The sequence below is a fragment of the Periophthalmus magnuspinnatus genome, chromosome 13 (assembly GCF_009829125.3).
Source record: "Periophthalmus magnuspinnatus isolate fPerMag1 chromosome 13, fPerMag1.2.pri, whole genome shotgun sequence".
In the NCBI taxonomy this organism is placed as follows: domain Eukaryota; kingdom Metazoa; phylum Chordata; class Actinopteri; order Gobiiformes; family Gobiidae; genus Periophthalmus; species Periophthalmus magnuspinnatus.
The window spans coordinates 9,910,565-9,923,284 of record NC_047138.1 but is presented as its reverse complement, the minus strand read 5'-3'; the positions used below and the strand labels follow the sequence as shown (position 1 = coordinate 9,923,284).

The 12,720-nt window shown below is 37.2% G+C and overlaps 3 protein-coding genes across 3 annotated transcripts in view; 2 read left to right on the top strand and 1 right to left on the bottom strand.

The window, feature by feature from the left end:
• Nucleotides 1-552, top strand: part of zgc:162608 (uncharacterized protein LOC100037332 homolog) — a 1,819-nt gene extending 1,267 nt beyond the window's left edge. The window contains exon 3 of the mRNA XM_033976879.2: nucleotides 1-552. This exon is cut by the window's left edge and continues 828 nt beyond it. Within this exon, the coding sequence (XP_033832770.1) occupies nucleotides 1-22 (22 nt within the window). The 3' untranslated portion in view covers nucleotides 23-552.
• On the bottom strand, nucleotides 552-3,277 carry LOC117380609 (zona pellucida-like domain-containing protein 1). Its single transcript, XM_055225947.1, has 11 exons — nucleotides 3,172-3,277; nucleotides 2,962-3,075; nucleotides 2,401-2,627; nucleotides 1,788-1,978; nucleotides 1,636-1,708; nucleotides 1,439-1,536; nucleotides 1,284-1,367; nucleotides 1,042-1,213; nucleotides 870-969; nucleotides 770-790; nucleotides 552-679 (listed from the first exon to the last, which is right to left on the bottom strand). Exons 2-11 carry the CDS (start codon nucleotides 3,047-3,049, stop codon nucleotides 552-554), a joined length of 1,182 nt encoding a protein of 393 aa, XP_055081922.1. The 5' UTR covers nucleotides 3,050-3,075; nucleotides 3,172-3,277.
• A 3,293-nt stretch (nucleotides 3,278-6,570) lies between these two features.
• Nucleotides 6,571-10,060, top strand: laynb (layilin b). The gene is made up of 7 exons (XM_033976878.2): nucleotides 6,571-6,804; nucleotides 7,323-7,629; nucleotides 7,718-7,875; nucleotides 7,948-7,989; nucleotides 8,160-8,237; nucleotides 8,307-8,412; nucleotides 8,528-10,060. The coding sequence occupies exons 1-7, from the start codon at nucleotides 6,732-6,734 to the stop codon at nucleotides 8,841-8,843; spliced, it is 1,080 nt and encodes a 359-aa protein (XP_033832769.1). The 5' UTR covers nucleotides 6,571-6,731; the 3' UTR covers nucleotides 8,844-10,060.
• The last annotated feature ends 2,660 nt before the right edge of the window (nucleotides 10,061-12,720 follow it).

Here is a 12,720-nt window from a genome sequence, read left to right as displayed (position 1 = left end):
CATTTTGCAGTCTGTACAGTGAGCTCCACTAATACGTTATAATACAAGCATCTGTTTACCATATATACTTTATATATGTATGTGTGTATGTATAAATATATATAGTGTTTATAGTGTATATAAGATTTGTTGTACAGTATTTTCAGTGCGTAGCTATAAATATGATTTGTTGAAATTGTTGTGGTACGGTGTAAAGATTTGTATTATATCTAATCTTTCCCTCTCACATTTAATTATTTTATGAATCACAAATATTTTAAATAACATGCAAGCCTGTCTTCAGACAGCATGAGGATATGCAAATATACATTTTTTAATGAACTTCACCCCAGGGTGAAGCCAAGGGATAAAACCTCTTTGCTAAAAGGCAAAGGTGAAAACCAGAACACACACCGAGTTATATATTTCAAGGATTGTGCATTTAAAAAAAATGTATTTAAATATTTTTTGCATTTTATTCAAATACTGTACAGACAGCCCCAAAATGATCTCAAACGTATTCATCATTTTCTGACACAAATTAGCAATTGAAGAAACATTACTTCTTTATGTCAGTCAAACCGGTAAAACCTTTTGAGAGCAAACCATCCAGAAAGAACCAGAAGCACGGCCACAGCAGACCCCAGCACCACGCCCACTATAAGTCCAGTCTCATTAAGGCCGTTTTGGGCTGCAGTACCTATACAAAAACAATACAGGGATGGATAACACATACTATTACACATACTATGTTGTAACGTTTCTGTAAAATAAGAAAAGTGCAACTCACTGTAGGTTTGTGCATTTGGTTCTGTAATTATAAATGTAAATATATACTTTTACTTATCTATTTAACTATTACATTTTAAATTCATCGTTGTGTTTCTTACCCTCTGCAGCTGTGTACAGTGGTCCAGCAGATACAGTAGCTGAATCTTTATCCTCTTGTCCAAAGGGAGTCACCGATCTTTTTCTTTTACTATTGCAACCCTGAAATAATAAAAATATATATTTAAATTAACTTGAATGACATATACATATTTTTGTTCTCAATGCACCCACTGCAAGGATTTCCTGACACTTGTTCGGCTCACACAATCTGAGAATACAATGCAGGTAGATGCTGGACATTGACTGAGCACGGTGTTGAAGAAAACGGAAGGCCTCAAAATTAAAGCGGGCAACTTTAGAAATGCCATTGCTGATGACAGTTGTCCTGTCGTCCTTTGAGCAACTAGGAAAAAATATAAATACTCACATGTGCAATACATACACATTTTACATTATGATACTCTGCAATATACCCAGTGAAGAAGATGTGCTGTTCACTGTGTGTCACATTGTAAGCTGTTGGTGTGGAGAAGCAGTGATCTAGAAGAACATAAAAACTGGAAGGAAAGAGTAGGGACCAATTTTATTTATTAAACTAAATACAATTTTTTCCATAGTTTTTACTTACTTCCCAGTCAGATTTACTGCTTTGACTTCAGCAAAGACCCCAGCTCGCAACGGCAGGCCTGTAGGTGGCACTATCAAAGGATATTGGTAGGAAGAGTCCTGTGAAAATATATTTAAAAAATGAAGCATATGTACTGTAACCAAACCCCTTGGCCATAGTGCTGCTAAAATAAATAGAAGACATAGACCTATACTTACATTATATACACTCATCTTTATGGTGTTAATAAAAGTCCCATTATTGTCATTAGTTGCTACAGAGACAGACGAACTAGCATATAGTAACGAAAACTGTTAGATTATACAGCGAGAAATACTGAAAACATTTTAATTGTGGTGTTGTAACTTACGCTACAATCTGTGTGTTGTTGATGAGGTATTCAAGAGGGTAGCGGCAGGAGAAGTGGTAGTACAGGTCTGTGGAGTAGCTGATTGTGCCTTGGTCTGAGCTAGGGGTTTCTATGAAGCTGGTGATGATAACTGACTGTACACTGGCAAAGGAGCTGAAGGGTCCTGAGGGGTCTGGGGCTTCATCGACAATCTGAAACAACATGTTCATTTTTTGGCTCAATTTTAGGTTTGCAATCAGCAGCAACATAGTAATATTAGCGATAAGACAATCAATAGTAATACAGACCTATGTAGTAGTAGAAGTAAAAATTGTAACTGTCACAGTAACAGTAATAGTAATAATAGAGAAGTAGTCATAGTAGTTACACAGTAATAGCACTATTTTGTTATATGCATACATTATCATTATCGTTATATTAAGGTATAATACATGTTTTTATAGTCTATTTTCTTTTCACACCAGTGAATTACTTACCTTGCCAGCCAAAACCACAAGCTTTCACAAAACTGAACAGAAGGTAGAAGAGACAGGATGATCAAGCAAGTGAATTATACCACTGGATCTTTTTGTTCTAAATTTTTTAAAAATAAATAAAGTATAAATTGTGTCACCTGCAGGGACTGGCGGCAGGGGTTATCGTGGCTGTGATTGACAGGCAGATAGTAACGCATCACTGGAGGGCTGACACTGGTATCAGCCGTGCCCAGACACTCCTGCTTATTGTGATTTCCATTCAGGGCCAGGTCTGTGGTATTGAATCCTGCCCACTGTGCCGTGCACAGGTTAATCTCCAAGGTGATGACTGTGGCACTGCAGTCTACTGTCAGGTCTGAGTTATCTAAGAAAGAAAAGAGCTGTGGGATTAAATACACAATACAAAATACAGTAACTATATATATATATATATATATATATATATATATATATATATATATATATATATATATATATATATATATATATATATATATATATATATATATATATATATATATATATATATATATATATATATATATATATATATATATATATATATATATTCCTATACTAAATTAAGCCTCTGAACTCTAACAAACAAATTCTGACATAAAGACATTTCACATTACTATTAGGATATATTTTACATTTAAACAGGCGGTTGTAACATGGACCTATGATTGGTAACATACCTGGGGTCCGGCTATATTCAGGAGGACAATTGTAGGCACCAAAAGCAGGCTGCATGAAAACAGCCAGCAGAGGGAGCCATGCATACATACTGCAATTTGTTGGAACAATGGAACCTGTGATAAGGAACAACAGAACAACACATTAGACAAAATGTCCAAGCGTAGTGTAATATATGAACATATTCATAAAACAGAGCAAATTAGTCTTACCTTGCTGGCGTCTTCACAGTTGTGTGACGCTATTCCTCCAGAGGGGCTTTTATGATATTACAGACACCTAAAACCAGAGAGGTGTGACTATGAAACCCTCCCATCGACCAGTCAAATATAGACTAAATATGCATATGAACATCCACATAACAGAAATATTTAATATTTTTAGAAAAGAGTTATTCCAACTGCAATTTGGCATCTAAATTCAAATGTGCTGTATGAAATCAATTATAGTGAACAGATCTACCATAATCATATAGTTAAGGCATTTTAGTAGTCCATTTTCCTTAGTGAGGTGTCAGGTGCCCTTTCAAACAACCCACACAAAGTAGTAGTAGTAGTAGTAGTGTAGTCCATCACTATTTGTGTGTCGTATTTGTGTCTAAATATGTGGATGAATGACTTACCGGTACATAAATAATATTAAAGCTTACAAAAGTGTTCTAAAACTTTTTGAACAGACCTCATGTTTGAAAGGGATTGAAGTCTTGAGAATAAAAAGCTTCGAATGAGGGAAACTTGATCAGCCTTGCTACCAGCAATGGAGGACACAGCCAATCATGAGTAACCTTTGTTCATTTTACCTTGCATGACAAACCTGGGCTCTATTGTCTGCACAGTGCTGTAGTGCAGGTATTCTACAGCGTGTAGCTATAGGCCATGACTGCTGCTGTTTTCCAAAAGAAGCCTTTGTCCCACAGAAATGCAGAATGAAAAGAATAGACTGTTTGCCCATGGTGAGAGCCGACATTTGTTACACTATCTACACTGTGTCACTCCAATCACACATCTTAGTTTAAAATCAGGGATAGTGATGGTTAGGTATTGATATAAAGACCACTGAATGGTAATTAAAAGTTCTATTATTCTAACTAAATTTCATACATTATGGTATATCTGGGACTAAATTACCCACACAGGCCCATTGTTCCATTCATATTTAGGAAACTTTGATGTTTGGTGTCAGCTGGCCAAAAATAAACCCAACTCAGTGAGGAGGATTTGTGAGTCAGCACCAGATCTGCAAGTGAAAAACACAACATACAAAACACAGTTATTTGATTTATAAATTGAAAAAATCAAAACAAGATTAAAGCCACAAGCAGCATCGAACGGCCCTTGCGTGCTTTGCACTCGGCCGACCCGGCACTCCCTGTGGGTGGCGCTGACGCGCCACTTGCCTCTGTTTTATTGCGGCTTTGGGCTGCATTTTGCATGAAACAAGTGAAAAGACATTGGAAGTGCTGATGCACATAATGCAAAACCATGTTTTTTCTAGGCATCGCCATGGCAACACCATGCAAAATACAAACTTGGCCCTTCCCCCGGACTTTTTTGACGGGGACGACCTGAAGAATCACTGTGCCAAATTTCACATTCCTCAATGAAGCGAATAAGTTGTTATAAGACTTTGAAATGTACGAAAATTTGGAAATTTTCCCATTACGATAACATGGGCTGTTTTGCGCATCGCCATGGCAACCCAATGAAAAATATGACATGGGTCTGATTTACTTTTTTGATCAGGATGACACGAAAAGTCATGGTGCCAAATTTCACATTATTCCATGAAACTAATATTTTTGTGATGAATGGGAAAATTTGGGAGGTTTCCCTATAGGATAACATTGGCAGTTTGGCGCATCGCCATGGCAACACGGTGCAAAAAAAAAGCATGGGTCTGATTGACTTTATTGATTGGGATGACCCAATGGAATTTTGTGTCAAATTTGATAACATTTGTGAAAACTAAATTTTCAGCCTTCCATACAAATTTATTTGCTAATCTATGGGGGGCACTGTCGCATGAAATTTATTTATTTCACAATCAGTAGAATTAGGCAGGAAAGTTTTACAACTGATTTGAATTTGAGCCAAATCGGACTTTGTATGAGCAAACGGGAGCAAATTTAGAAATTTGAAAATTGCAAAAATTCCGATGGAATTTTGCGGCTTCGCCGCACGGAAACCGTCATAGGCATCATCATGAACTGGATAACTTTTGATGCCCCACTTGTCTAGATGATGTACAGTGATTTTCAGCCCCGCGGGTGAAGCGCCTTCAGAGGAGTTGATTTAAATACGACGTAAGCGAAAATGCTGAGTCGGCATTTTGGAATTTTCAATCCAAGAGGGCCAACTTCCAGTGTGTCAGAGGGCGTGGTCATAATAATATTTTTTGTTTGGCATCACTTGAAGAATGCATGTACTGAATTTCATGGCTGTATGAGAAAGTTGATGTCGATGTCTCCCATTGACGCTCTAAAATTTGACTTTTGCAGGGGGCGCTGTCATGCCATTTTTTTATGCCCAATGATGCAAGATATAAAAAAATAAATTTTTCGCCAGACCTGAATTTTGGGCCAAATTTGGTGAGTTTTTGAATATGTTCACAGGGTCAAATTCCTGCTCAAAGCGCTGACGTGCCCGTCATTCGGCTTTGCCCATTGACTCAATGTTGACGCTGATATGCTAGCAAGAACAAATATGCATGTCCCATGCCTACGGCACAACAGCAAGCCTCTCACATGGTGGTGATGCTGGAAGCAGATAAAATAGCTTAAAGGCATGAAGCAGATAACACCGCTACACAGTAAAGCACATTAGTTCCCCTGTCCATGACTGTGAAAAGGCCTTAGTAAGGAAATACATGAGGTGTCAAAAGAATTATAGTAGATAAGATAAAGTTTAATGTTGGTGAAACTATTTAGGCCTGTCTTACTAACTTTTACAATATGTGTTATAATTGTTGTTATGAGAAATTCCATTTGGGTGCTGTATCTAGGGCACCTACTGTCAGCTCAGCTAATATTATCTTGGCTTACATCATCAGAGGTATAATACTCCCTACAACTAGGGTTGTACTAGACTGGAATGGATAACACTCTCTTCATGTCTCTAGGTTTCATGTCTCCGGTTGCTGGGTTCCTCTTCTCTTCAACTCTCAGGCTACTACAATTTATTATCAAGTGTGAATCAATTAATAATTTTCTTCTTTGACTGGGAATGAAACTCATAAAAGCCAATGAAGAGGAAGTACAACCCAGAGCCTGTTATCCTCTCTCCACACTTCCTGTCCTATGTGTCTGCTTGGACAAACCCATTTATGTTTTTTTTTGTTTTTTTGTTTTTTTTAGTCGTTTCATAAAATACACGTGCCACGCATTCTTATTTTAATACATCAAGCATGATGTGTGTTATGGCACAAAAAGTTCCTTTGTGCCAATATATAGCCTAATTACATTATGTTTAATGTCATTTGGATAATTGCATGTTGCATCGGTATCACACAAAATCCCGTTTAGGGAGCTTAAATTGGAAAATAAAAAAGGCCAATTACCTTCCTGTTTCAAATGGTAAATAATTTTGTTTTTCACAGTGTTGCCTACTCAGACGCCATATGCACGCCATCAGGAGTCGACTCACTTTGCTCCCTCCGTCATTCCTCCGTGTTTACTCCTTATCCGAAGAAGTTTTAACCGAGCTTTCGTTATTTACAGCGCACAAGATGTTTTGTCCGGTTGCTTTTGCCTACCACAAGTCGTGAACATGTTGAAATGGATTTTATTAGACTCTTGGGCGCCGTTATTGTTGTTTTCTTCCATCCTGGAGCTTTCTTCAATATTAATGGTAAGATCCTTTCGTAGAACAAGAATTCTCAAATTTTCAACAGCATTCGTCGGCTCGATTAGGTGTGCGAAATATCTTGAAAAAAATGCAAAGATTTATTTTGCGCGTAAAAGTGTGCGTAAATCTTAACGGTTTGCTGGGTTGCTGGATGCAATGTTAAAATTTTACTAAGAGAGGACACGTTAAACTTCTGTTTAAAACGTGTATTCAGCACCTTTAAAGCAGCTCTGTCTTAACTTGGTAAAGTTGTGCGCAAACCACTAAGCGCTTGCCAATAAAAGACTATTACGCAGTGTTCCCAAAGCCTGGAAAATAATGCCATATCCAAGTGGGCTGTTTTATTTGTGTTACTGCCACACAACCAGAACATGGCAGTAATACAGGTATTAAATTAACACGACAGATTTGTATTGAATCACTTATGATAACAATTTAACATAACTAATATTTGTTATGAATATGCTGTATATGTCCATGTGAAAGTCATTTATTTGTAATTATGTACCGTATATGTGCAGCTCAGAGGATCTGTCGGCGTGGGACTGAACGCCCCTGCTACAGGGTGTCCTATACCCAGGACTTCAGGAGGAGACTGACCTTTGCAGATGCCAGCCAGGCCTGCCAGTCAGACGGAGGGGAGCTGCTGAGCATTGAGACAGAGGGCGAGCAGCAGCTCATAGAGAGGTTTATCAAAGAACTGCAGGTGGGAGATGGAGACTTTTGGATTGGACTAAGACGAAACCCGCAGCGTCTTAGCGCAGGAACTAGCAGCCCAGTCTGCCCCTCTCAGTACTACTGGCTTGATGGCAGCAATGCCAAGTTCAGGTCCTCTATGATTTTGTAAATATAACAAAATAATGCATAATTAATAATGTGCATAGAGTTAAACTTTGGATGTTAACCCTTTTTAAAGGAACTGGCATTGGGATGAGCCATCATGTGGCACAGAAATGTGTGTGGTTCTGTACCACCAGCCCTCTGCCCCTCCTGATGAGGAGGGACACTTCCTGTTTCAGTGGAATGACGACAACTGTAACTCAAAAAACAACTATGTCTGCAAATACTCAGAAAGTGAGCAGGATGCACAGTATTATTTGTTTGTCTAATTATTGGCTAATTGTAAAATTATTTTTCTTTTTGCAGAAAGAACCCCAGCTATTACTGAACGAAATGCAGCACGTGTGGGTATGTTAAAAAAAACAAAACTACTTTTTACAGGATATGTATATATTATTTGGTGCTTTTCAATGCCAACACTATTGGCACATTATGTATATTGTTTTTTCTCATTTGGATCTATTTAAAATGTTGATAAGATTAAATTAAAAATTATGTATTTTTATGGACTACCTCAGTGCCAACCTCAAGGTCAAAGATTGTACCAACAACATATTCTGGGGAAAAAATAAAAACTGGATTTCCCGAGTCATCAGGTAGGCTTATTATGAATTTAAAAAGTTATTATTACTTACTAGAAATCCAACATTGTTTTTTGTTTGCAGTTTCTCTTTCAGACAACATCTCATATATCCTCTATGTTACTATCCCTGTCCTGCTGCTGCTGGTCAGCACATCTGGCTTTTTCTGCTACAAACATCGTGTCAACAGGTAAAAAAGCCATATTATGTTTTGTTTTTTGTTTTGTTTTTTGTTTTTTTACATATTTTGGTAATGTTTGTAAAGTAGTTAATATGCTTTTTAAATTTTTCATATGCTCTTTGAGACAAAAGACTCAACTGGAAAGCTATCCAGGTCAGCATCAACAGTGGACATCTGTGGCAGCTTCACCTTGCCCAGTACAGGGACCATACGCTCTGAGTGACGTCACTAAACTCCCCCCCACTGTTTTGGATTGTAGCCTGACTGCAAGACCCTCCTGCACTCTGCCCTTCAACTTTCAGTGTGGTGACTATGAAGACGTGCCATGTGCAAACAGGGGCACTGGCTTTGTGATCAATGACATATATGAGACATCCCAAGCTCCAAGTCACCACTACCACAGTCAGACTGGATGGGTGGAAAATGAAATATATGGTTGACTTGAAATCATATTAAATAATTATGGCTCATATACAACATGCCCTGATTTGAATGGCTTTCCACATTCACTTATTTGTGTCCAGGTTAGTAACATTCATCCAAAAGTCTCGCTAGGGAGTGTGTCACCTCAAGAATGATTTCCAATATTTAGCCGAAAGATTAGGCAATTAGTTATAAATATCACAAAAGAGAAGCCCATGTTCTAGTTTGAACACCATTGATCTCTACTCAATAGGCCTACTGAGTGACTCTTTACGCATAGGATAAACAGCGTCTCAAGTGACTCTTTGACAAAAGCAACCACTGGCTTAGATTCTGCACTAAAATAAATGAATGTGCAGATTTCACATAGAATATCTTGTTGACATGGAAGAAATTATCAGAGGTCATGTAATTTGGCTGATATTAATATTACTAACAAATCTAATTCCCAGGCATCAAATTAGTCCCACTCAGTCTCAAATATGCCTAGGAATTCTACATATGAATGTATGTAGTATCACAGCTAAATTAGATAAACAGATCCAGGTATATTTATATTTTCTGAAACCTGGCTGTCAAATTAAATAAGTCATAAGGAATCAATATTGAAAATTACAAAGTTGTTGGTTGTGACAGGCAAACTAAGGGAGTTCGTGGCGAGTTGGTGCCAATGCCGTGATTTCATGCAGCTAATTTCTATTCCAACCAGACTCTAGAAAAAGGCACACTCATTGATGTAATGTTAACAAACAAACCCCATAATCATGTGTTTTTCGACTAGATTTTAGTAACCACTGTCCAATTGGATGTATTTGACATACAAAGGTGAAAAAGACACATTCGCATGTAAAGGTGGAAAGATCATATAAACATTTCAGTGAACAAACCTTCACCTCTGACTTGTATTACATTGATATCGGGTTAACATCAGCATTCCCTGACCCTGATATAGCCTTTAATTTCTTTATTAACATATTTAATGAAATTGCAGACCGACATGCACCTAAAAGAAAAATTAGGGTTAAAAACTGATGATCTTTGGCTCAACTGAGAAATTGCGGGTTTAATTAGAGAAAGAAATGCTGCCTGGAAAACTATATCAGATATGCAATGGGCATTTTTTCATATTTTTTCATAGAATAGATCTATATAAATAATTTGAAAGGCAAACACTTCTTCATGTCTGTGCAGATAGAGTCACGGAAATCCCACAAAGTTCCAGAGACCAGTAAGATCCACCTCAGAAACTAGTATTCAGATATTATCAACAAATATTGGGTTGTAAATTATACTTTTTTTCTCTGCATGTGATGTTTTGGATAATTATGGTGATCCTTCTGAACTTGATTATATTGAATTTGTCAGATTTTCTCTTTAAAACTTTTCACTTACATAGGGATCTTAAATACTCTCCGCTCCTAAATAAGTCCATGGGAGTTGATGACTTCAATCCAAAACCTCTTACGAGCTTCCCCATATTTATTCAACCTCAATTACATATTTTTTAGTCATCACTTCAAATGACAGTTATAGCATAATTATGGAAAATGGCACATGTTTTGCCTTTACATAAAAGTTGGGCAATTAAAAGTGTAAATAAATTCCGGACAATATCCAAATTACACTGTCTTGCAAAAGTTAAAAAAAAGTTTCAAGTTTCGGAACAAGGCAGAGTACTGTCAATTACAAAAGTTTTAAACTTACATTTTCACAGCCCAAAATTGTGTAGCACTGTTTATTGATTAAACTAAAGCTTGTGATTCAGTAGATCATAAAAGCATATTGAATTTGATAATTCTACATGTAACTGCAAGTAAGTTAAGTGTAAATTAACTATTTTGAACTTTAAGCAAAAGAGTTGAATTACAGTAAAGAAATTGTTCAAGCAACCTTTCCTTCTGTATTAGATTATGGAGATATAATATAAATGTACACTTCGGCCTCTACTTTGAAACCTTTAGATACACTCTTTCACTCAGCCCTTCATAACAGGGGATGAATTTAAAACACTGAATTAAAAATAAAAATCACTCTATACTCTATGAAAAAGTAGATAGGTAATTGCTATCTGTCAGATCAGAATAACACAGTATAACATTTATTTATAAAGGACAACTTGATAGACTTCCTGAATATCTCACTTGCTTGTTGAACTTTGATATGGAAACTTTAATACAAGATCTCATTAGTGTCTACATCTAAAAGCTGGGCACACTAGAAATGAAATGGGAAAACAAACATTTCTGGTTATTTTGCTTACCAAAAATGGAATACATTTCAAGCACATGCAAAACTGGACATTGGTGCCACTAATGCACTTTAATAATGGTGGTAAACATTTATAATCACATCTGCACGTGTTTTTTGATGTTTTAATGGACCTTTGTAGTTTGTTGTTTTCTTTGTTTTTGTTTGTATTGTTCAGTATTTTAACAGGGCGCTCATGAAAAAGAGTCTGGTACTCTCATTGGGTTCTTCCTGTTTAAATAAAGATATGAAATAAAAATGAAAAATAATACTAAGAAAGAAATCAATCATTGCAGTTGCCTTATTGTTATTAAATGTAATTCCTCAGTATTAATGTTGCATCACCAGATGTAGAGACCTTGTTGCATCTCCCTTTGCTCCAGAGATCATGTATGCAACAATGTGTGGCATTGTTTGGGTCGTTTTGAAAAATCCTGTCAACCTTCTATTGAACTTCCTGTTTGGATTCAGGGAACAGCTATTCAAATCAGGACAGTGCAACCACATGATACACACGTAATTCCAGGCCTAACAATAAATTTTCCTCGGTGGCCTTTGGAGTTATCAGTAGCCAACACAGCTTTCATAGACTGTAAAGCGTAAATGAACATATAGGCCTAGTGGACAACTGGACATAGAGTGTAAGTGTCATGAAAGACGCCGGGGACGGAGTAAGGAAAAGTGAGTGTGTTCTTGGAGATTTTTCAAGACAGGAAATGCCTAAAGCACATCTGGAACCCTTATATTCAGGAAGTCTGTTCACGACAGAGGAGGACTTTGGAACGCAGCAGACTGCTATTGCTAATGGTTCAGAATATGTGCTACTGTCACTGCACTACGAGTGGAAAGACAAAGACAGCTGCAGGCATCGTTAAATTAACTAGTTCTTTAAATTAACTAGTCAATTTATATATATTTTCGACACAAAAAACAAAGAAAACAAAAAATAAAAAACCCTAACCAAGTTGTATTGGCTGTATACTTTAGATATATACTTGCTGACATTGATTAACATAATGTACATAGTAGCCAAACATTACTAGCTTACTAGCCCTGGGGCGTGAAGAAGGGCCCCGGCTATGAAATAGTTTCACCAGCAGATGGCGCTGCGGTGTTGTTACTCAGACTGGACTCGCTCATGGTGTATTGTAAGAATTCAAGAGTTTATTTAATCTTTAAGACAGTCGTTGGTTCTAATGGTACCTTAATTCACTGGCAGCAAGTTAATGGCTATTTATTTTAATGGAATGCATTTATATAAATCCCGAATATGACTGAAACAATATGCTACATTCTCTATAAAAATTTGCATTTGCCTATTGTGACCAGTTAGGGCCTATCTGTCGATCTGTTTCAGCGGTAAACATGGAGGAGACACAGGGTATTTATTCAAAATGCATTGTGGAGCAATAGATTATTCTAATCGCGTTTCTCCTACACTAGTCGCCAGTTTGGTTAAACCTGAGTTACCTATGCTTATGCATGCAATCAAGAAGGCAAGGCAAACAGACTTCAGAATAGCAATTTTACCGGTTGACGTAAGAGGTGGGTCTGGTTGTCTGGGCAACCAATTGGCACTGAAGTGTGGAGCGGCCCGGTGGCCCCGCCCCCTGTACAAATACCCCTATGGCTTTGACGTCAATGCAC